This window comes from Polyodon spathula, chromosome 1, assembly GCF_017654505.1.
Source record: "Polyodon spathula isolate WHYD16114869_AA chromosome 1, ASM1765450v1, whole genome shotgun sequence".
NCBI lineage: Eukaryota > Metazoa > Chordata > Actinopteri > Acipenseriformes > Polyodontidae > Polyodon > Polyodon spathula.
In genome coordinates this window covers 97,206,368-97,231,555 of record NC_054534.1, presented here as the reverse complement: position 1 = coordinate 97,231,555, position 25,188 = coordinate 97,206,368, and the positions used below count along the sequence as shown (strand labels likewise).

Here is a 25,188-nt window from a genome sequence, read left to right as displayed (position 1 = left end):
TAGTGTTGCTTTTCCCAGGCTTCCCATCGCTCTCCATCTCTGGCCCACAGGAGGTTGATCACATCAGGTTGGGCCTCTTCAGCTTTCTTCCCAGGCTCCACCAGCCATCCCCAGATTCCCTCAGAAGAGAGGGAATTTGTCGGCCTCTGAGCCAGTGGGACCTCTCCCCCTGACGCCGGATGCTCAGGCTCAGGCTGGCCTCGCCACACAGGAAGCACCACCCTTCCTCATCCAGACAGGCGAGGCAAACATCCGGCTTGGTAGAGATGCAACGGGACCTGCGACATGCCCCGCGCTGCTGTTGCTGCACCTCCTGCTGCTTTCTCCTGCCACTTCTTCCCATTTTTTATTTATTTATTTTTTCCCCAAAAGGGCACTTCACACAACCAAAAAAAAAAAAAACACTTTGTGTGTTTTCCAAAAAAAAAAAAAAAAAAAAAAACACTGTCTTTCCCTGGTCTGACTTGTGGTGGCTGGGTTTATCACTCTTCAGCACCATATGTGACCAGGCTGGCTGCAGTGGTGACATGAGAACAAGGAAGTAACACAGAGGTGACCAACACAGGACACGGCACCTGCAGCCAAAATAAAAAGGTAAACAAAACGGACAAAACTAAACAAGACAGTGGACGAATAGACAAACAAGTACTGTGCTGGTTTTTAGCCAGCACGCTGTAGCAATTGCTTATACTTTTAAATCACTCTCCTCTTTCTCACCTGTTCTCCACTTCCCGAACCCCGAGTGAGTGAAAACATGTTGTTTTTATGCAGCTGTACTGAGACTCAATTGCTAATCAATCATTCAATTAGAGTCTCGGTACAACAGCACGTGAATTAATAAAAGTGCAATTCCCCGTGCTCACATATTACATTTTACTTGCACGTGAAGTGCTGTGCAATCCTCGTGCCTAAATACAAATATACATTTTAAACACTTGTGCTCGTAATCCATATTTATATCTCGTGTATTTTATAAATAAACACCAACATTAACACACTATATACAACATAAAACACTAATAAACACAAAGGTGCGGGACAGTCCGCTACAATCCCTCTATGCCTTTAATAGGCACCAGGGTCCTTGAGGTTGCACGCTCACACCACCAACACTAGATAGCATTCGCGAGATGTAACTCAGATGCTGTCTGCTCATTCTCCCTCACGATGGCTCTGGTATACTTTCCTAAAAGTAATCAATTTGGTGGTCATCTTCAAAATGAAAGGAAACAATAGGTTACAGATGTAACCCCTGTTCCCTGAAAGAGAAGATGACCGCCAACCTTGTGAGGTCGCATCACTCACATTCATGGGTTCAATGCAAAAGAACCTGAAGTCTTTACGCAGTGACGATTTAGTACCTCAGTGAGGCAGGACCAAGGACATCACTCCACGGAAGGGCCTATCGACAGCTTTGATATAAAATGTCAGCAAATACCTGACAAGCAGGTTTTCTTTAATGTGTATACAGTTAATTGTGGTAATGTTTGCTTGTATTTCAACTCTCTGTATTTTGATATACTGTACGTTTGAACAGTTACTGTTTATATTAGTAAATTGTTATGTTGGGTAATTCAGTTAGCTTTAACTGAATAAACTTTTGGGGAAAATACAAATCTAATGCCATAACTGTAAAAAGCAATGTAAATAGTGTTTTGAGCGTCATTATTATTTATTATTATCCTTTATTTAACTAGGCAGTCACATTGAGATTAAAACCTCTTTTACGAGTGAGACCTAGCCAAGCAGGTAGTAGAAAGTAAATTGGACAACAAGAACAAATACACAATAATATACAATAAAGAAACAGACAAATCAAATTTAAAACAATAATCAAAATACACAAAAGTAGTCAACTTTCTAAAACAATTACAACTCTCAGTCACAAAATCATGCAGTTTACTTTTAAATTGCAATAAAGATATCTGGGTCTACAGCTTTAGTTTGGACTGGAACTCATTCCAGGACCATGGGGTATAATAAGCAAAGGATCCTTTACCTGCCTCAAAAAGAATGAAATCTGAGGCTATGGTTATTATGGGAAGCTATAAAGTATTAATTTAAATACAAGGGTAATATACATTGAATAGCCTTATATACCAGAATATGCCAGTGCTTCAACCTGCATAAAGCCAAAGTCGTCCAGCCTACCAAATCAAATAATATACAATAACGAGTATTAAATCTTGCATTTGTAACGTACCTCAATGCTGCATGATATAGCGAGTCCAGTTTATCTAAAGTTCATGGTGATACAAACCTATAAACCGCAGCGTGAGAGTGTTTTAAAGTACAGTGTGTAGTTTTGAAGGTGGAAGTGGACTGTTATGAATGTGACCTGCATGTTTTGAAAGTCACCAGTAGAGTGTGTTGAGTGTGCTACACTGGGGTAAATGGGGTGGATTTCAAAATGTTAGGGGGGGGGGTGGCAAAAAAAGGCCCTTTTGCACATAAAAAAATGTAAAACATATTTTCTACTATTTACATTTTTAAACAGTTTGTGTGGTGTTCGGGAACTTTTGTTTTGCCAAAACGTTGAGATTTTATCTTGCATAGTCTTAACATAGAACACAAATAATAAGATACGACAGAAGTAATCTTTTGGTCAAAGATTAATATAATATTCTATATATATATATATATATATATATATATATATATATATATATATATATATATATATATAGTTTTCATTTCTGATACATTAGTTTTGAGAAAACTTGGTCTTATGTAAATGTACTGAATATTTAAAACAAAATGCGTAAAGAATTAGAATTACCTTGTTCTGTCCTTATATTGTCTTGATGAGTGAACAATTTCCATTACGATATCGGCACAAATCGGGGCCATATATATCCGGTATTTTTGGATGCCAGCATCAACAGTCCGCAACAGGCAGCATCGCAGGAAGGTATTATTAACTGGAAGGTTGCTGTTTTGTGACTGTGATGAAAGGATTTAATAAAAAGCATTATAAGATCTCCGTATTCGTTAGCACCATTGTCAGTGTAGGACAGAGTATCAAGTAATGTTACTGCTCACCGGCAGTGTTGTTACGAATTAACAGTTTATACTAGTCAGTTTTGCAGTCGTTCCAACAACTCCAGCTTTACGTTTGCAATTATGAGTACTGCTTATTATTTTTTTTTCATGAGTTTGTGCAAATCACTTGTCTACATCGATTTTTCACTTGCTCTCGCCTGCGCCTGCAGTGGGGGAAAGGACGGAGAAATGAAAATTCAGAAGCTGCTGATGGTGATCAGCCGCGGCTTGAGGAAGCACCTGCAAATGTACGGTGTCAATTCCAGGACACCCTCAGTTGTCGGTCTTCACCCCTCCTCAAATCAGTCGTTTATTTTATTATTATTATTGTTTTAGGTAGAGTGACAGGTTGGACAGAGTCGTCTGAATCACCCAATCAAACAAGAGAAAAAAACATTCTGTGCTTCCATTGGATGAAACAGGTGTCAGTGTAGCTGCTGATTGGTGCATGCGTTTTTACCTTTTTTTAGTATTTAATATGTATACTGTAAGCATTAAAAAAAAAAAAAAAAAAAAAAAAAAAAAAAAAACTTTAAAATCTTCTCAGCATAGGCATCAGACATAACTGTTTTTTTTTTTTTTTGTTTGCTTGTTTTGTGTAACTGATAACAATCTATCATTTTCCGAAGAACCGCATTAGAAAATAGACATTTGTGTCTTTGTGAAGAAAAAGCAAGCTTCGCCCATGTACCCCATAGAGCACGGTTAAATTAAATTGTTTTCTGTTACATTTTGATAATAAACAAGGTATGATATTAAGCGAGATGATATAAAATGGGTTCATTTGTGTTTTGTGTGTGTGTGTGTGTGTGTGTGTGTGTGTGTGTGTGTGTGTGTGTGTGTGTGTGTGTGTATATATATATATATATATATATATAGATATACACATATATGTGTGTATACATATTTGCCTTGTAATTTGGGAACCGTCACCCAAACGTGACCTATCACGACCGTCTTATCTAACGACTCTCAAGGACCTCTCGAATCTCCTACTTCTTTTCTAAAATAGTGAAGATTTTACGGATACGTACATATTATGTAATCAAAGGACGTGACATAAACTATGTACGTAAGAAAACACTATCCGCTTTATATATATATATATATATATATATATATATATATATATATATATATATATATATATATATATATATATATATATATAAATAAATAAATAAATAATAACCTGCTTAAGACCAGGTTCAAGTCTTTCTATCTAACTTGCTAGTATTGTCTCGCCAGCTTCAGCTTCAACATGTCACTCATTACTCCTAACAAACCCATTAAATAGCAAACACATGGACAGATGATTCTTAAATAAAGAAATATTGAAAAAAGAAATATTGAAACAATCTGCTAGAAAACAGGTATTCAGAGGTAATGGTCACAAAGCATGTCAGTCATTAGGTGATGCATATGTTGGTTAATGACAGGAAAGGACGCACTGAAGGGGCAGAGAGAATTAAGCTAATTCTTGCTTTGGTGCCCCAAGAACAGATTTAAATCATCTCAGAACTATGGCTTTTATTGATTTCTGGGACACTGTAAGCAAATATCAAATGCCAAAATTGCACAAGAGGGACCTAGATAGACAATGGAATTGCGCAACAGGTAAGGTTCATCCCTAGCTTTAACCACTTTGACAAGCTGTTGCTTCTGCCTTATAAAAGCATTGAAACATGTTCTAAATGTTTTCAAGATCTTTAACCCTTTAGAATGTCCATGCTGCTTGTCCAAAGTGGAAAAAAAGGACTAACAAGAGCTCAGGCTACAACTGCCCAATGTGTGTAAGATTGTAAAATATTTTTTTACCAATTACAGGAATATAATGACCTCTTAAAAGATGTAGTTTTGTTTCTAGATATGTTTCTGCTATAATAAACAGTTCATTACCTCTGAATACCTGGTGGATGTTTTTAAGCAGTGTCTGTAAGTCTCTATATTAAATGTTTTGAACATTGCAATGTCTCTTTGTTTAAGAGCTCTGCCACCTCTCAGACAAAAAAGATTCCTGTAGAGAAAAAAAGTACATTTTAAAAGTTATTTCATGTTAATGTTACGACTGATAAAGAAAAGTTTAAAAAGAAAAAGTTGATTCCTGTCTAATGGCTGTTTGACAAGATCATACTGGTTGGTAAAGAGATTGCTTATGCTTGTATTTGTACAAATTCAGCAAGAAAAAAATATTAAATAAAAACAAAATGCATTATGAATTATTTTAGCAATCTTTCCATTTTATTTCCGAAGATATTTTTGGACTACTCTAGCAGTGTCCATCACATGAGCTACGAGTAGTAATTTAAATCCCAGAAAGGTATTTTGGCTGACATCCAGATCTGTCAAGAAAAACTTACAACTGTGCCTGTCCTCCAACTGCTTTGGCCAATCCATTTCATAAGTCTGCCAGAGTCCCAGAGAGAGAGCCCCACGCCGCCAAAGCCCCAGAGAGAGCCTCACGCCACCAAAGGACCAAAGAGAGGGCCCAGCGTCGCCATAGCGCCAGATAGAGAGCCCTGCACCGCCGTGCGGGAGTACTGGTGTTAGTGTACTGCTGTGAGTAGAAACGCGTTTTGTGTCTAGGCAGTGCTGACGCTCTGTCTGGGGTGTCATAAGCACAGTGCAGCTGTATGTAGATGGAGTCTGTGTTGATTTGTGGTCAGTTCCGCCAACCAACTGTTTACATGGGACAGAGCGATTGGACATTGTGTATGCAAAATAACTGCCTTTGTATGTGAGCCAATAGGGCTGGTGGGTGGGGGAGCGGGGGGCATCACTATTTAGGAGCTGCTTGCGTGCAGCTCGGGGTCGTGTTGTGGTTTTCATGTAGCTCTGTGTTCTGGAGCTGTCTGTGTGAGCTAAACCATTTAATAAGAGAGTGTCCATTTCCCTGCTATTCCAACGCTTCAATAAAAATAAAAGTTCTCACTGCTTTAAACTGTATCCTGTACTGTCTCCATTTTTCCCTGCTGCCAACCAGATACTCTGCCACTACATTATATAGCAGGGGATGTGAACTGAATGCATTGATTGCTAGATGACTATTTCTACTAACCAGTAATGAGTATCGGGTGCATTTAATAGATATAATGAGTCCTGCTTTCAATACACTCTGATGACAGCATTTTGAAACGCATCAGCATACCGGTTTTTTCCTTGTTTAAATGAATAAATTATGAATAATTGACACACTTTTGGGATATAGACTTTTATTTAACACACACACACACACACACACATATATATATATATATATATATATATATATATATATATATATATATATATATATATATATATATATATATATAATATGTAAATAATATGATGTGAAAAAGCCAATTAACACTGGTGCAGAGGATGGTCTATTTGGATCTCTTGCAATGCGAGCCTACCTGTCGGATGACAGGACAGCTGCTATTCGCAACTGCATGGCCCTGTTTCAACCAGGATCCACAGTGCAATTAGTGTCTCGTCTGGGCTAAAAGCACTACACTATTGGAGGCAAGCCCCTTATCTGTGCGAAGGCATAAGGATGGGAGTCATTTCCAACTGTCAGGTGGTGACGACAGATGCACATAAGTGCGCTAGAGCTGAGAGCAGTACACCTCGCGTTCAAACATTTTCTCCACGTGCTCCACAACAAACAAGTCCTTGTCTGCACGGACAACATATCAGTGGTTCCATATGTGAACCACCAGGGAGGGCTTCGGTCCCCGGGGTTACACCCCATCTGGGCGCAGAGACACCTCCTGTTCCTCTGGGCTGTACATCTTCCATAGGAATTGGGCTGTGGACCTCTTCTCGAGGGAGGGTCCTCAACTGTCAGAATGGCGACTGCACCCTCAGGTGGTGCATCACATTTAGGAAAGCTTCGGGGAAGCCCAGGTTGATCTCTTTGCCATGGCAGAGATGACCCGTTGCCCCCTGTGGTTCTCTCTCCACAGCTGCGGAGGTCCACTAGGCGTCGACGCCCTAGCGCACGAATGGCCTAAAGTGTCTTTATACGCTTTCCTGCCTATCCCGCTGCTCCCTGTCTTCCTCGAGAAGGTCAGCAGGGAGAGAACAGAGACAGTCTTCCTGGTGGCCCCCAGACGGCATAGGAGAACCTGGTTTTCAAACCTCTGCCACCTGCCACAAGGCCAGCCCTGGGAGATCCCGCTGTGCATGGATCTCCTCAGTCAGGCGAAGGGCACACTCTGGTACCCAGAATCAGGCAGACTCTAACTGTAGGTTTGGCCCCTGAACGGGACCGTCTGTCCGCCCTAAGGCTTTCAGACGCAGTAGTGAGTACACTGCAAAATGCTAGGGCTTACTCCATAAGAGAGTTGTACGCCTATAAGTGGAAATATTTTCAAAACTGGTGCATGGCCGACGATGGTCTCTTCTATTGCCCTATAGCAGTTATTTACCAGTTTCTGCAAGATCTACCAGAGACGGATAAATCCCCTTCTACATTGAAAGTGTACCTAGCAGCCATATCTGCTTGCCACATTCCCCCGGCACTCATATACTGGTGACCCGTTTTCTAAAGGGTGCTTGGCGGCTATGACCTTCTATAAAGGACATCTTCCCTGAATGGAGTCTAGATGTGGTACTAGCCCTTAACGGTCCATTTTCAGGTCCAATTTATTTTTACACTTGCTGTTTATTTTACATGTGCTGTTTTAAAAGTATTTTTTTTACAGTAAAACAGGTTTAAAAGGCACTGCATATCAACAGGACACTCATAACTGCATCTAAGCCAAGCCCCACCCCTTGTTCGCTGTATTTATCACATACCTCTTCATAGTAATGCATACTGATAAATCCTCTCCTGATCACTCGTTTTATCACCAAACTCCTCAATAATGCGATCCAAGTCATTATTTTATTACTATACCATCTCAAAAAGCTATTCTTTGAGCGCTGGATGCGGAAGCAGCTATCTTGTTTTTTTGTGTTAGGTCTCTAGTGCAGGGCCTCTCTGTATTTGTTTAGATCCGCCCCTTTTTTTTCTCTGCTTTTTCAAGAGAAAAACTGACTAGAGACCTGTGCTTGACATCTTTTTGATGATGTCAGACCTGAAAGGGTTAAAGGCTCAAACAAAGGCCCCATTTGAGCCCATAGATACTATAGAACTGAAATATCTACAGGCACTGTCTGTGCAGTTACTGTATGCACATTTGGGACTATGGAAACGGTATTGCTGCGCACAAACCCGGCTTTCCTCCCTAAGGTGATTAGTGTTTCACTTGAATCAATCAGTGGAACTAGAGGCTTTCCATCCCCCTCCCTTTGCGGAGGAGTTGGATAGGAAATTAAATTCCCTCTGCCCAGTTTGGGCATTGCGCTACGTGAATAGAATGAGAGCGCTGCGTCAGTCTGACCAGCTCTTCATTTGTCATGGTGAACGGACCCGAGGTCAAGCCCTCTCTAAGCAGCGACTGTCCCATTGAATTGTGGACGTGGTTTTGACTGCCTATACTAATGCCGGCCTACCTCCACCTGGGAGGGTAGCCGCACACTCAGCCAGAGGTGAGGCTACGTCATGGGCCCGCTTCAGAGGTGCCTTGTTGACCGATCTATGTACTGCGGCTAGCTGGACTACCCCGCATACGTTTACCAGGTTTTACTGACTTAATATGGTAGATCCCTCTATGCCTTTAATAGGCACTAGGGTCCTTGATGTTACACGCTCACACACCAAAACTAGATGGCGGTAGTGAGATATCCCTCAGATGCTGTCCGCTCATTCTCTCTCATGATTGCTCTGGTATACTTTCCTAAAAGTAATCAATTTGGTGGTCTTCTTCAAAACGAAAGGGAACAATAGGTTACAGATGTGACACCAGTTCCCTGAAAGAGAAGATGACCGCCAACCTTGTGAGGTCACATCATTCCCATTCACGGGTTCAATGCAAAAGAGACTGAAGTCTCCACTCAGTGAGTATTTATTACCTTGGTGAGATAGGACCGAGGATGTCACTCCGCAGAGGGTCTTATCGGCAGCTTTGATATAACATGCTCAGTGAATACCTGACAAGCAGGCATATCCCAAAAGTATTCATATTGGCGGTCATCTTCTCTTTCAGGGAACCGGGGTTAGATCCGTAACCTATCGTTATTATTGCTAAAGGTGCACCAACTAGCCGGTTTCGCAGACTTGTGACTCGAATGAACTTGTTCTCTGATTCTGAGGTCACCCTTAGCATGCCTGACCTTGTTCGGTCCTCATGAGTGCCAGTTTCTTCAAATTGTTTGATGATCTTGGCCACAGCAGTTACAGACACTTGCAAAGTTCTTGCGATTTGTCTTAAAGATTGACCTTCATTTCTTAAAGTACTTACAGACTTTTTCTTTGCTTAATTGAGCTTATTTTGTCATTTTCTGCTCCCTTACATTCAGGAATGACAAACTTGTGTCTATGCTACCTATATTTATAGTAATCATGGACCCTCACCTGTTAACAATAATTGGTGACAAATGTTTAATTAGGTAACATGCTAGTTAACTCAGAGAACATCTAACAATGACACTTTTATACTTAGGCCAGTGTTCTAACACTGTGTTATACACATTTCAGACTTTTAACTGGCTTGGGCTTCAGACTGAAATCCCTTTGCTTTGGGTGACAATTTCATTGAAATTGACAAGATTTACATTTTCATTTAAAAATTAATTTTTTGAATGCAATTCACTTATGATTATCAGCTTATATAAGTACACATATCATATAATGAAATATTAAGTGTTTATAGACACGTTTATATAGTTAAAAGCATAGATAATCATGAAAAACCTGGTTTAAAGCAGGGGGGAGCGTAGAAATACATTCAAACATAGGAGCCACTATGGAAGTGGTTAAAGAAACGGACTTGTAACCAGTAGGTCCCCAGCTTAAATCCCAGTTCAGCCACTGACTCATTATGTGACCCTCAGCAAGCCACTTAACCTCCTTGTGCTCCATCTTTCCGGTGAGATATTGTTGTAAGTGACCCTGCAGCTGATGCAGAGTTCACGCACCCTCGTCTCGTATCTTGTAAAGCGCGTTGTGATGGTGATCCACAATGAAAGGCGATATATAAAAATAAAGATTATTACTAACGTTGAAAATCACCTATTGTTTGCATTACAAACACAGTGTGAAAAAGAAGGAAGCGCAACAACCTATTTATTAGTGAAACGTGTTTTCATTAAAAAATAAACATCTAAATGTGAATATTAATATAATAAAGTAGGGGTGCACAATTGCAGTTTATCATCGGTATAGTTATGGAAAAGTAAGTCAAAACATGTGCTTGCGTTGTAAAGCCAACAGCATGGATTACCTCATGTCTGGGGTGCAGTTTCTCATGCTACACCGGCAATAAAGTGTGGTTGGAAAGATTAGGGTCACTCAGAGAAGCGAAGTAAATATAATATTGTTCAGCTTGCCAGAGAGGAACACGGACAGCTACTGACCAGGTACGTGTTCACTTAGCATACAGTATTTTGTTTTATATTACAACGAACGTAACTTTCACAACTGAAGGTAACGCCGCCTGCATTTAGTACTTTCGGAATCAATGACAGTAAAATTAAACGCATAGTTTCCTCTTTACATACAGGTTGATTGAGGCAAACATCATTTAAATAGTTAAATATCAGGTTAATTTCTAATGTAATTATACCAAAAACCAGACAAGCGCTGTCCCAATTCTGAAACATGAACCTCTCATTTCTCTTCGATTTTTGCACCCCACGGCATTTTATTGAGGCTTGTGAATCCAGACATCTACGACGGACCAAAACCCGTCTACCGATACCATGCACTGGTCTTTAAATGTTATTTCTGAAAGTGTTGTTCACAAAACTATACACCCAGATCCTCCTCCAGTCAGATTTTGCATCTACCAAGTCTCCAAGCACTACGACGTGCACAATGATGACGAGTTAAGAGATACGCCCCTAAAGGTCTGAGTTTTCAGCAACAGCATAGGCTGGATCAACAAAGGGGTGTAAGACATCTTATCGTTAAAAAAAAAAAAAAGTAGATTCGTATTTTATAAAACGCACTAAAAGTATATTGACACTGACAGTCTCACGAAGAAACAGTACGTGGCAGTTTTCCAACAGCAGTTTGTATAACCTAGGGACGTGTTGAGTAAGTGTGATTTTATTTCTCTAAGCTTAATTTATTCATTGTTTTGTTTTGTTCGTTCTCAAGCCAGACTCCCTCCTCAGTTTTACTCCCGACGTGTTTGGGAGTAAAACAGCAGTTAATATGTAGCTACCTACTACAATAGTAAGACGTTTTGTTGGAATTAATGCTATGCTATCAAAGGGGGTTTCTACAGTGAATGTGTGCCCTTCGAACCAAGAGCTACTGCCAGTAGTACATTTTCTACTATTTTTGTTGGACATTTATCTCGTTATCAGATTTCAAAAACATAGCTGAAACTACGCAAATAGAGGAACACGCCCCATGTACACCACCGTTCGATAAACTCGGTCTGTTGTGCTGTGTACTTTGTCCAAAGTCCCTTTCTGTGCAACATTACACAACACACCATTCGTGCTCAAGAACTGATGTTTGAAGCTAATGTCACGCTGAGTGTAATTAAAATGTGTATTACTTAATCGTCTAAAGACTATATTCAACAAAACGAAAAACGAGCATAAACGATTGCTTCGGTTTTCCAGACGTTAAGAAGCTTGGCTCAAGAAGGAAAACACCAGCTGATCAGCGTCAGATCATTTTTGTCGCGCGTTTGTGTCGTCATTCCTGGTCCAAAGTTAAGGTAATGTAAATCCAAGTTTTGTTAAGTATTTTATTTAGAAACCTTTGATACGGTAGCATGATACGCCGTTTGTGTTAATGCTGTTTTGTATTTGACGGTTACTGAAAAGGGCACTTGTCTGAACACGAGCACAGCAAACTGCGTACACTTTTCTCGGTAGTATGGCTGGGTAATGTCAGTGATTTAACACTAATTTGTTTTTACCAAAAAGTACCGTTAAAAACATTTTTTTTTTTTTAATTACAAAGTTTGTATTTAATGTAAATGTACATGTCTAACAACTGAGGTAAGTGAAACATTAAAAAAAAAAAAAAAAAAAGCTTTTAAAAATCGCTAAACTAGTATACCATTTGGTATTAGACTGCCAGGGCTCCATGTAATCCTAACTTTGGTTTCTACATTGAATGACATTGTGCTGACCCTTGCATATTAATCTCCAACAGCACTGGATTTTGATGATAGCATTTCCCCTTTTTTTAATGTTTTTCATACAGTTGCATCTGTTGGTGATCTTCACATTGACTTCTGGCCTAATATGGCTGACATTGAGCTCATGTGACTCATAAAGGTTCTGATAGGCAATACACGTTGCATTCTACGATTTTCTCAGTTAAGTTGTATTACTGGTGTAGCCCATGAAAAAAATAGCCGTTTTACTGCCACACACATTGCTTTGATCTGTGGCTGATGAGATGCTTGTGATCTGTGTTTCCCCCTTATTCCACCATGTAACCAGGGGTTCCATTCAAATACTTGTAACTACACTGAACAAAAATATAAACGCAACATGCAACAATTTCAAAGATTTTACTGAGTTGCGGTTCATATAAGGAAATCAGTCAATTGAAATAAATTCATTAGGCCCTAATTATATATTTCACATGACTGGGCATACAGATACCATTTAAAAAAAAAAAAAAAAAAAAGTAGGGGCGTGGATCAGAAAACCAGTCAGTATCCGGTGTGTCCACCATTTGTCTGACACATCTCCATCGCAAAGAGTTGATCAGGCTGTTGATTGTGGCCTGTGGAATGTCCCACTCCTGTTGAAAGGCTGTGCGAACTTGCTGGATATTGGCGGAAACTGGAACACGCTGTCGTACACGTTGATCCAGAGCATCCCAAACATGCTCAACGGGTGACATGTCTGGTGAGTATGCAGGCCATGGAAGAACTGGAGCATTTTCAGCTTCCAGGAATTGTGTACAGATTCTTGCGACATGGGGCCGTGCATTATGATGATGAAACATGAGGTGATGGCGGCGGATGAATGGCACGACAGTGGGCCTCAGGATGTCGTCACGGTATCGCTGTGCATTCAAATTGCCATCGATAAAATGCAATTGTGTTCGTTGTCTGTAGCTTATGCCTGCCCATACCATAACCCCACCGCCACCATGGGACACTCTGTTCACAACGTTGACATCAGCAAACCGCTCGCCCACACGACACCTTACACGCTGTCTGCCATATGCCTGGTACAGTTGAAACCTGGATTCATCCGTGAAGAACACACTTCTGCAGCATGCCAGTGGCCATCGAAGGTGAGCATTTGCCCACTGAAGTCGGTTACGACGTCGAACTGCAGTCAGGTCAAGACCCTGGTGAGGACGACAGGCACGCAGATGAGCTTCCCTGAGATGGTTTCTGACAGTTTGTGCAGAAATTCTTCGGTTATGCACACCCACAGTTTCATCAGCTGTCTTGGTGGATGGTCTCGGACGATCCCACAGGTGAAGAAGCTGGATGTGGAGGTCCTGGGCTGGCGTGGTTACACGTGGTTTGCAGTTGTGAAGCCGGTTTGACGTACTGCCAAATTCTCTAAAACAACGTTGGCGGCGGCTTATGCTAGAGAAATGAACATTAAATTCTTTGGCAACAGCTCTGGTGGACATTCCTGCAGTCAGCATGCCAATTGCATGCTCCCTCAAAACTTGAGACATCTATGGCATTGTGTTGTGTGACAAAATTGCACATTTTAGAGTGGCCTTTTATTGTCCCCAGCACAAGGTGCAGCTGTGTAATGATCATGCTGTTTAATCAGCTTCTTGATATGCAACACCTGTCAGCTGGATGGACTATCTTGGCAAAGGTGAAGTGCTCACTAACAGGGACGTAACCAAATTTGTGCACAAAATTTGAGAGAAATAATCTTTTTGTGCATATGGAACATTTCTGGGATCTTTTATTTCAGCTCATGAAACATGGGACCAACACTTTACATGTTGCGTTTATATTTTTGTTCAGTGTAACTACCTAAAACAAACACATTAATTTCTGTTGAAAGTACTAGCACGTAACCTGACTAACATCTAAAGAAGTCTAGGAAAGAAAATCACAGTTAAATTTTTTTTTTTTTTTATTCATTAAGTTTTATTTGTAGTGTATTCTGTTATTTTATATTTGAGATATTAGTGTTCTCATTTCTGTGTATAAAGATGAGGCATTTAGTACTTTGTGATTGATATTGATTTTAAAATGTGTAATTGTAATGTCTTCTTTTGTTCTAGAACATAGAGTGCCTTGGAGGGGGGAACTAACAAAAAACACAAGCTTAAACAGCACAGAAGACCAAAATAAGATGGACAGAAGTCTCCTTGATTTCCCCAGTGGGCCACTGGATGTTTATCGTAAAAAAGCCTCCTTCAACTGGAAGGAGATGATTGAGTTTTTAGAAGGCAAGGACATGCTTGAGTTCAAGGTAGGACTCTAGCCCTTTAATGAATTTGAGTATTTGTCTGCAGTCTAAAATCAAATGTAGAATGCAGCTTGAATACAGCTTTTTGGGGTGCTATTTGATGTTACTACAGCACTGTCTGGGCTATAACTATGTCTATAATTTAATTTGTCTTGGTTATATACAGAAACAGCTTCCAGGTAAGTCATCTGGCTTTGGTTTTCTGTTGCAATTTAGTGACAGTGTAGTATTTTTAGAACCATTCAGGTTTCATTAATTAGCCCAATTCACAGTTAAGAAGAGCTAAAAGGGGGTTCAGATGAAAAACAAAACTCAAAACTGACTGTAGTTGGATGAGGTAGCCGAATCTGACTGGAATAATAAGTACTTTTGTATGTAGTTCATAAACTATGCATGTAAGAACAATCTTGTATGTACGTCTATTTGTCCATGGTGCTAGCCAGCCATTTCTTTGTATTATGACACTTTGTGCACCGAAAAATAATGATAAAGGTTTAATAGTCAATACTTAAAAAAAAAAAAAGCACTTATTAGGAAAACAATTGCTTTAGTGTTTTACTGTTTCAGTTTTCTTTCATATATAGATATACACACATAGTACTGTGCAGAAGTTTTAGGCAGGTGTGAAAAAATGCTGTAAAGTAAGAATGCTTTCAAAATATAGACATGTTAATAGTTTATATTTATCAATTAACAAAATGCAAAGTGAGTGAACAGAAGAAAAATCTACATCAAATCAATATTTGTTGTGACCACCCTTTGCCTTCAAAACAGCATCAATTCTTCTAGGTACACTTGCACACAGTTTTTGACGGAACTCGGCAATTAGGTTGGCCCAAACATCTTGGAGAACTAACCACAGTTCTTCTGTGGATTTAGGCAGCCTCAGTTGCTTCTCTCTCTTCATGTAATCCCAGAGAGACTCAATGATGTTGATCAGGGCTCTGTGGGGTCCATACCATCACTTCCAGGACTCCTTGTTCATCTTTACGCTGAAGATAGTTCTTAATGACTTTCGCTGTATGTTTGGGGTCGTTGTCATGCTGCAGAATAAATTTGGGGCCAATCAGATGCCTCCCTGATGGTACTGCATGATGGATAAGTATCTGTCTGTACTTCTCAGCATTGAGGAGACCATTAATTCTGACCAAATCCCCAACTCCATTTGCAGAAATGCAGCCCCAAACTTGCAAGGAACCTCCACCATGCTTCACTGTTGCCTGCAGACACTCATTCGTGTACCGCTTTCCAGCCCTTTGGTGAACAAACTGCCTTTTGTTACAGCCAAATATTTCAAATTTTGACTCATCAGTCCAGAGCACCTGCTGTCATTTTTCTGCACCCCAGTTCCTGTGTTTTTGTGCATAGTTGAGTTGCTTGGCCTTGTTTCCATGTTGGAGGTATGGCTTTTTGGCCGCAAGTCTTCAGTGAAGGCCACTTCTGACCAGACTTCTCCGGACAGTAGATGGGTGTACCAGGGTCCCACTGTTTTCTGCCAATTCTGAGCTGATGGCATTGCTGGACATCTTCCGATTGCGAAGGGAAGTAAGCATGATGTGTCTTTCATCTGCTGCAGTAAGTTTCCTTGGCCGACAACTGCGTTTACGGTCCTCAACGTTGCCCGTTTCTTTGTGCTTCTTCAAAAGAGCTTAGACAGCACATCTGGAAACCCCTGTCTGCCTTGAAATTTCTGCCTGGGAGAGACCTTGCTGATGCAGTATAACTACCTTGTGTCTTGTTGTGCTCTGTCTTGCCATGGTGTATGACTTTTGACAGTAAACTGATTGGCCCCAAATTTATTCTGCACCATGACAACGACCCCAAACATACAGCGAAAGTCATTAAGTAAGGATGAACAAGGAGTCCTGGAAGTGGTATGGCCCCCACAAAGCCCTGATCAACATCATCGAGTCTGTCTGGGATTACATGAACAGAGAGAAGCAACTGAGGCTGCCTAAATCCACAGAAGAACTGTGGTTAGTTCTCCAAGATGTTTGGGCCAACCTACCTGCCGAGTTCCTTCAAAAACTGCGTGCAAGTGTACCTAGAAGAATTGATGCTGTTTTGAAGGCAAAGGGTGGTCACACCAAATATGGATTTGATTTAGATTTTTATTCTGTTCACTCACTTTGCATTTAGTTAATTGATAAATATAACGTATTAACATGTCTAATTTTGAAAACATTCTTGCTTTACAGCATTTGTTCACACTTGCCTAAAACTTTTGCACAGTACTGTATATATGTGTGTTAATAATCTGAACAAGAACCCAAGTCAAACTCACATCACAGAGCACAGGTGAGCAACCACTAAATGCAACTTTTTTGTCTTCTGTTGACAGCGAAACATTTTCTCGGCTTTAGAAAATGACCCACTGTTTGCCCGTCTACCTGGTGAAGACGTCTCTCTGGAAAAACAGCGCGAGCTGACTTTTCTACGGTGCAAGCAACTCTTTAAACACAACTTCCTCACTGTTGATGAGATCATGCAGAACCCTTTCAAGACAACTGTGCTTAATGACTGTTTAGGCATGTATGACTGGTCCTTATCTTCTAAATATTTCCTCAGCACACAGGTGAGTGAATTTACTGACATTAAAGATAAAGTGAAAAAACCAGCAAAGTCGCATAACTTAGATTTCCTGGTACCTGTGAATGCTTTAAGATTGTGAGGCTGTGTGTGAAATGGGTATGCAGAATCTAATTCTAAGTTACATAATTTGCAAAACGGCGTTCTTAATGTAGCCTTAATTTAGAATGTACTCCCAAATACACTTGATTCCTACTACCTGTGCCTAGTTACAGCTATAATATGTATGACAAATTATTAACTGTTTCATTGTGTCCAGGTTGAGGATTTTGTTTAAAAAAAAAACAGTTATGTGCTGTCAATCACAGCCTTTTTTATGTGTGTTTATTAAACCTGTACATTGTCATGCTATCGCAAGATAACTTGTTAGGGAGATTTCACATTTGTCATAAGATACATATGAAAAACATTACTTTATTGCAGATGTTTGGTGGGACAGTTGGCAACTCTGGGTCTAAGAGACACGAACAATTAGTCCAAGACATAATCCAAATGAAGGTAAGAATTTATTTATTTTTATTTTTTTTCAGTGTTGTAACCGTTAGGTTGATCTAAGCCAACACCCACTTTTTATTGTTCCTCAGTATCAAAGTGTATTTGCTTATTATTCCAAAGATTCTTTCCATTGCATTGTCAGTAATGATGCTGACCAGTGCTCCAATTTCATGCTCTCTGAACAAAACAAGAAACATACACATATTCTGAAAGTGCATTGTCCCAGAGGACAGGGGTTACGGTTGAAGATAAAAAGAAAAAACACTTGTCAGTTGATCTAGATTGCCGTTTAGGTAACAAAATAATGTTGAACTAGGTCTTCCACATGCTGGTTTTGCTACACAGATGTATTTATCTCATCTGCATTTTTATATTTTCTGTACAAGAATGTGCACCACATTGTTTTCATAGGAGTTAGTGGAGGTTCATGTTTGTCAAACTGCTTGATTTTTAGAGATTTATGCTTGATGTATAAAAGTTGCTTAAATTTATAAATCTCTGAAACATTTTTATCAGCATATGTGAAACATTACATTCAACACTGGTCCCTATTTTAGTGCTGCAGACCACATTTCCTATTACATTCGCTACGTATATAGCATACTGTACCATTTATAAAGGTTGCACATGTTACCATATAAAGAAATATGTTTGAGAAAGAAATATGTTCCATTTGAGTAACCTCAAACACCACCCAATTCTATCTAAATCTATTTTTTTTGTTTGTTTGTATGTTTGTACTCTGTTTTTGTCTAGACATTTGGCTGTTTTGCTCTAACTGAAATAAGTCATGGTAGCAATACCAGAGCCATGAGGACAACTGCAAAATATGACCCTCATACTCGGGTAAGTTTTTATTTTTTTAAATATATATCTCTGTTGAAAAAGCCACTACATGTAGTATCTACTAGTATTTTCTACTTAGTCTGTGTCCATTACAGTCTGTTCTGAATAAACCACAGTATCTCATTATCCAGTATAGATTAAATGCCTTTATGTACAGTATATTGCATGCCATGAATACATGCTTTGGGATTATTTATTCAAGTACTGTAGTCATTGCAAATGCTTCATCTTCATCATTTTTTATCTTTGAAAACAACTCTCTCGCAAAAGTTTTAGGCAGGTGAGAAAAAAGGCTGTAAAGTAAGAATGCTTTCAAAAATAGATTATATTTATCAATTAACAAAATGCAAAGTGAGTAAACAGAAGAAAAATCTACATCAAATCAATATTTGGTGTGACCACCCTTTTCAAAACAGCATCAGTTCTTCTGGGTACACTTGCACATAGTTTTTGAAGGAACTCGGCAGGTAGGTTGGCCCAAACATCTTGGAGAACTAACCACAGTTCTTCTGTGGATTTAGGCAGCCTCAATTGCTTCTCTCTGTTCATGTAATCCCAGACAGACTCTGATGTTGAGATCAGGGCTCTGTGGGGTCCATACCGTCACTTCCAGGACTTCTTGTTCTTCATTTGCAGAAATGCAGCCCCAAACTTGCAAGGAACCTCCACCATGCTTCACTGTTGCCTGCAGACACTCTTTCGTGTACCGCTTTCCAGCCCTTCGGCGAACAAACTGCCTTCTGCTACAGCCAAATATTTCAAATTTTGACTCATCAGTCCAGAGTACCTGCTGCCATTTTTCTACACCCCAGTTCCTGTGTTTTCGTGCATAGTTGAGTGGCTTGGTCTTGTTTCCACATCGGAGGTATGGCTTTTTGGCCGCAAGTCTTCCATTAAGGCCATTTCTGACCAGACTTCTCCGGACAGTAGATGGGGGTGTACCAGGGTCCCACTGTTTTCTGCCAATTCTGAGCAAATGGCATTGCTGGACATCTTCCGATTGCGAAGGGAAGTAAGCATGATGTGTCTTTCATCTGCTGCAGTAAGTTTCCTTGGCCGACCACTGTGTCTACGGTTCTCAACGTTGCCCGTTTCTTTGTGCTTCTTCAAAAGAGCTTGGACAGCACATCTGGAAACCCCTGTCTGCCTTGAAATTTCTGCCTGGGAGAGACCTTGCTGATGCAGTATAACTACCTTGTGTCTTGTTGTGCTCTGTCTTGCCATGGTGTATGACTTTTGACAGTAAACTGTCTTCAGCAACCTCACCTTGTTAGCTGAGTTTGGCTGTTCCTCACCCAGTTTTATTCCTCCTACACAGCTGTTTCTGTTTCAGTTAATGATTGTGTTTCAATCTACATATTGAATTGATGATCATTAGCACCTGTTTGGTATAATTGTTTAATCATACACCTGACTATATGCCTACAAAATCCCTGACTGTGCAAGTGTACCTAGAAGAATTGATGCTGTTTTGAAGGCAAAGGGTGGTCACACCAAATATGGATTTGATTTAGATTTTTCTTCTGTTCACTCACTTTGCATTTAGTTAATTAATAAATGTAATCTATTAACATGTCTATTTTTGAAAGCATTCTTTACAGCATTTTTCCACACCTGCCTAAAACTTTTGCACAGTACTGTATATATATATATATATTTTTTTTATTTTGTCTAGGTTTTGTAAAAAAAAATGTTTTTCCATTTTAAATGCTGTCAAGTTTGTGATCTAGTTTTAGTGTGTTTTGTACTCTGCAGGAATTCACAATCAATTCCCCTGACTTTGAAGCTGCCAAGTTTTGGGTTGGAAACCTTGGGAAGACTGCCACGCATGCTGTGGTTTACGCACAGCTCTATACACCTGATGGGCTTTGTCATGGGCTACATTCATTCGTAGTCCAGGTAAAGTGTGACTGAGGGCAGTCGTTTACTTTCACAAACGGACATAACAACATAAGGATTTGGGTTGCTCATAACATAATTTAAAGATACTAAACATGCAATTTTAAAATCTACTAACAAAATCTTTGAAGCAGTATGTGGTGACTTTTATTAGAGATGACAATTAATGGACAATGTACTTTTTTTCAGTATTACTATACATGGGATGTTGTACAGTTTATCTATGGATGCCCCTCCTTTTACAGCAAAAATTATATATATATATATAGTAACATTGTGGTCTCTAAATTTAATTGTTTTTAGTTAATAATGGTCAGACAACTATTTCTCAGTTAATGCTCTGAGAGCTTTTTATTACAGTAGTAATAACACAGTCCCTATAAGCTAAGACCACGCCAAAATAATAAACCTGCGTATCAGCTATATTCCTTTGCACTGTCCTGCCCTTCTCTTTGCCTCTACTCTATCCTCTGTCACTCTGTCTTGCAACCTGACACTATCAATCGTCAATCTAAGAATTATACACCCAGCACACAGTGTCTCCAAACACTCCTAACATAACACCCGTCCCCTGTCCCCCCTGTCATGTGTCCCCCCTTTTTATATGCCACCCAGTTGGGTCCACTGCCCCCCCCTGCTTAATCAGCTGCCCACTGTCTCTCGGTCCCCGGCAGGAGCAGACCCACTTATATCTGGGAGGGGTGACCCGGTTATAGGCAAAACTATAACGAAAATATGAGAATATAGTTGTAAGCATGGGTCTCTGATTGGCCTAATAAAGACAACATTAAAGCAAACTTTTGCATTAAGCCTTTTCTTAACTGACAGGATATTTAATGTTTTACAGAAAACAATAACACACAGCGAGCGGCAAGTACACCTTAGTAATAATAATTGCAGCGACTATTCTTCTCATGAACTAAATTGGAAACAAAACAACATAAGAGGGCTCTACAATGCAATTAATTAGGCTGCATCTGCGACTAAAAATGTGCTTGTGTGAATGTGTTTTTTTTTTAACTGACGGTATAAAACAAAACAAAAAACAGATCTAAAATCTCATAGCTGAATCGTAATGTACTCTGTCCACTGCCCACTGTTAATCATACATAAAAAATTACAAGTCACATACCCTGCCAATTTCACTGATTTATGCAGACGGTTTAATGCAAGTTTAAAAGCTGAAATTACTAGGGAACTGGTCCTTCATATTTGACATTTTATTGCATTTTTATGTCCCTGGGCGTCGGCTACACTTCACATGAACTGGGCTGCTGGCTGTTCCATCAACTAGATGCGTTACACTGGGAGGTTGAAGCTTCTCGTCCTGTGCTCCTTCTCTTTGGGACCATTGCCACTATTTGCGAGAGGCTTTGATTCTGTAACTTTTTAATTTACACTTAAAACACACTTTTTTTCCTTGGCTTTTGTCAATTAACTGTTTTTTTAGTATTATAATGGAGTTTTCAAATGTTCCGGTATTTATAAATTGTTATGGCTTTTGTATTACTTTTTTTTTTTTTTTTTAAATGGCTTTGTTTTTACATGCTTTTTCTTTGTCTTTTTAATGTATTCTTTAAAAAATTAAATCTGTTTATAGCACTTTGAGATGTTTTACAGGAAAGACATTATATAAAAATAAAATTGATTGATATTAAAAACAAGAATAGTATTACATCAGGTAATGAACTGTACAAATCCATTAATATTCAGAGTTTATAAAGATCAGTTTGGTTTCTTGTCGGGGGGTGTAACAGTTAAAAGAATGAAAGTATTAGATTTTTTTCAAAGAATGTGCTGAAATGTGTTTTTTTTATTTTCAAAGTTTGGCTGTATGCACCTAGGACAGAATTTTTTTAAGCTCTATTTCTTCAATATGAGCAATAGCTATGTGTTGCTCAGGGTTTCCTATAACAACAGTTCATTTTGGCTCCAGTATACTAATCTGTAATATATATATAATCTGTATGGAAATGTCATTACGTTTACTTGGCAGGTGTTCCCAGTATATGCTCAGAATGTCTTTTCTTAAGATACCGTTTTTGTTTTCCTTGTCTATGCGAGAAACAGTGAATATTTGTGTGTCTGCAGGTCAGAGATCCAAAGACACTTCTTCCCATGCCAGGAGTGATGGTTGGAGATATGGGCAAGAAACTTGGGCAGAATGGCCTGGACAATGGGTAAGAATACAGTACAAGTTTCAGGTTATAACAAATGTAAGAAATCACCTCTTCCCAAATAGATACAGTAAGTAGTGTTAATAGCAACAAGGGAAACAGTCAATTGAGCATATAATGATGATGCTGGTAGACTGTGTGTGTGTGTGTGGTACCAGTCAAAAGTTTTAGTACACCTGCTTGAAACCAGGTTTTTCATGATTGTCTATGCTTTTAACAGTATAAACTTGTCTATAAACACTTAATATTTCATTATATGGTGTACTTATATAAGCTGATAATCATAAGTGAATTGCATTAAAAAATGTAACTTTTAAATGAAAATGTAAATCTTGTCAATTTCAATGAAATTGTCACTCAAAGCAAGGGGATTTCAGTCTGAAGCCCAAGTTAGTTAAAAGTCTGAAATGTGTATAACATGGTGTTATAACACTGGCCTAAGTATAAGTGTCTTTGTTAGATGTTCTGTAAGTTAACTAGCATGTTGCCTAATTAACCTTTTCTCACCAATAATTGTTAACAGGCGAGGGTCCATGATTACTATAAATATAGGTAGCATAGGCACAAGTTTGTCATTCCTGAATGTAAGGGAGCAGAAAATGGCAAAATACGCCCAGTTAAGCAAAGAAAAAAGACAGTATGTAATTACTTTAAGAAATGAAGGTCAATCTTTAAGACAGATCGCAACAACTTTGCAAGTGTCTGTAACTGCTGTGGCCAAGACCATCAAACAATTTGAAGAAACTGGCACTCATGAGGACCGAACAAGGTCAGGCATGCCAAGGGTGACCTCAGAATCAGAGAACTAGTTCATTCGAGTCACAAGTCTGCAAAAATGGCGATTAACTGCACTTGAAATACAGGCTCAGCTAAATGCTACTAGAAGTACAGATGTTTCAACATCAACTGTTCAGAGGTGATTGCGTGAAGCTGGCCTAAGTGGAAGAATTGCTGCAAAGAAATCATTGTTAAGAGTGCAGAATAAAAGGAAGACACTTGCCTGGGCCAAAAAACACAGAAACTGGACGTTTGAGGAGTGGAAGTCGGTCTTATGGACCGATGAGTCAAAATTTGAAATACGTTTTGGTCCAACCGCCGAGTATGTGTAAGACATAGAGAGGGTGAGTGCATGAGTTCTGCATGTGTAGTTCCCACTGTCAAGCATGGAGGAGGCAGTGTCATGGTCTGGGTTTGCTTTGCTGGTGACAGAGTTGGCGATCTTTACCAAGTCCATGGCAAGCTCAACCATCATGGCTACCATAGCATAGTTCAGAGGCATGCCATTCCATCAGGATTACGGCTAGTTGGGCAGTCCTTCATTCTTCAGCAAGATAATGACACGAAACACACCTCAAAGTTGTGCAAGAACTATCTTGCCAAGAAGGAAAATGAAGGACAACTCAATCTAATGACCTGGCCTGCCCAGTCTCCAGACCTCAATCCCATAGAACTTGTATGGGACGAATTGGACAGAAGAGTCAAAGCAAAGCTACCCACACCTGCCCTACATCTCTGGGAATTGCTGCAGAAGAGCTGGGAAGACATGTCGGGTGATTTCCTGCTGAAACTTGTTAACCGAATGCCTCGTGTTTGTGAGGCTGTTATTGAGGCAAAGGGTGGCTATTTTGAGGAATCCAAGATTTAGAGACAATTTTCAATTTTCTTGAACACTGTTTTGATACTCCTTATGTTTTGTATATTGTAACGTGTTTCCATTTTCAAGTATTTATAGAAACGTATACGACGTAAAACATTGTCAATTATGAAAAAAAAACGAGTTTCCAACAAGTGTACTCAAACTTTTGACTGGTACTGTGTGTGTGTGTGTGTGTGTGTCTATATATATATATATATATATATATATATATATATATATACAGCTCTGGAAAAAATTGAGACCACTGCAAAATTATCAGTTTCTCTGGTTTTACTATTTATAGGTATGTGTTTGGGTAAAATGAACATTTTTGTTTTATTCTATAAACTACTGACAACATTTCTCCCAAATAAAAATATTGTCATTTAGAGCATTTATTTGCAGAAAATGACAACTGGTCAAAATAACAAAAAAGATGCAGTGTTGTCAGACCTCGAATAATGCAAAGAAAATAAGTTCATATTCATTTTTAAACAACACAATACTAATGTTTTCAGAAATCAATACTTGGTGGAATAACCCTGATTTTCAAGCACAGCTTTCATGCGTCTTGGCATGCTCTCCACCAGTCTTTCACATTGATGTTGGGTGACTTTATGCCACTCCTGGCGCAAAAATTCAAGCAGCTCGGCTTTGTTTGATGGCTTGTGACCATCCATCTTCCTCTTGATCACATTCCAGAGGTTTTCAATGGGGTTCAGGTCTGGAGATTGGGCTGGCCATGACAGGGTCTTGATCTGGTGGTCCTCCATCCACACCTTGATTGACCTGGCTGTGTGGCATGGAGCATTGTCCTGCTGGGAAAAACAATCCTCAGAGTTGGGGAACATTGTCAGAGCAGAAGGAAGCAAGTTTTCTTCCAGGACAACCTTGTACTTGGCATGATTCATGCGCCCTTCACAAAGACAAATCTGCCCGATTCCAGCCTTGCTGAAGCACCCCCAGATGAGTCCAGTTTTCAGGTTTGCCCAACACCTGGTTGTCTAATGGTTAGACGTAGACCTGGAGAGGCCTACAAGC

The 25,188-nt window shown here is 39.5% G+C and overlaps 1 protein-coding gene across 4 annotated transcripts in view; it reads left to right on the top strand.

Annotated features, from left to right (window-relative positions):
* The first annotated feature begins 10,975 nt into the window (after positions 1–10,975).
* LOC121324953 (peroxisomal acyl-coenzyme A oxidase 3-like) overlaps positions 10,976–25,188 on the top strand; it is a 62,970-nt gene continuing 48,757 nt past the window's right edge. The window contains exons 1-8 of one of the 4 annotated variants that reach the window (XM_041267198.1): positions 10,976–11,170; positions 11,710–11,807; positions 14,318–14,508; positions 16,847–17,080; positions 17,518–17,592; positions 18,346–18,435; positions 20,191–20,334; positions 22,426–22,514. In XM_041267198.1, the coding sequence (XP_041123132.1) occupies positions 14,389–14,508; positions 16,847–17,080; positions 17,518–17,592; positions 18,346–18,435; positions 20,191–20,334; positions 22,426–22,514 (752 nt within the window). In that variant the 5' untranslated portion in view covers positions 10,976–11,170; positions 11,710–11,807; positions 14,318–14,388. Of the gene's footprint in view, positions 11,171–11,554; positions 11,808–12,319; positions 12,417–14,317; positions 14,509–16,846; positions 17,081–17,517; positions 17,593–18,345; positions 18,436–20,190; positions 20,335–22,425; positions 22,515–25,188 lie in introns of those variants that run through there. The other 3 variants (XM_041267189.1, XM_041267214.1, XM_041267205.1) reach the window with 3 other exon arrangements.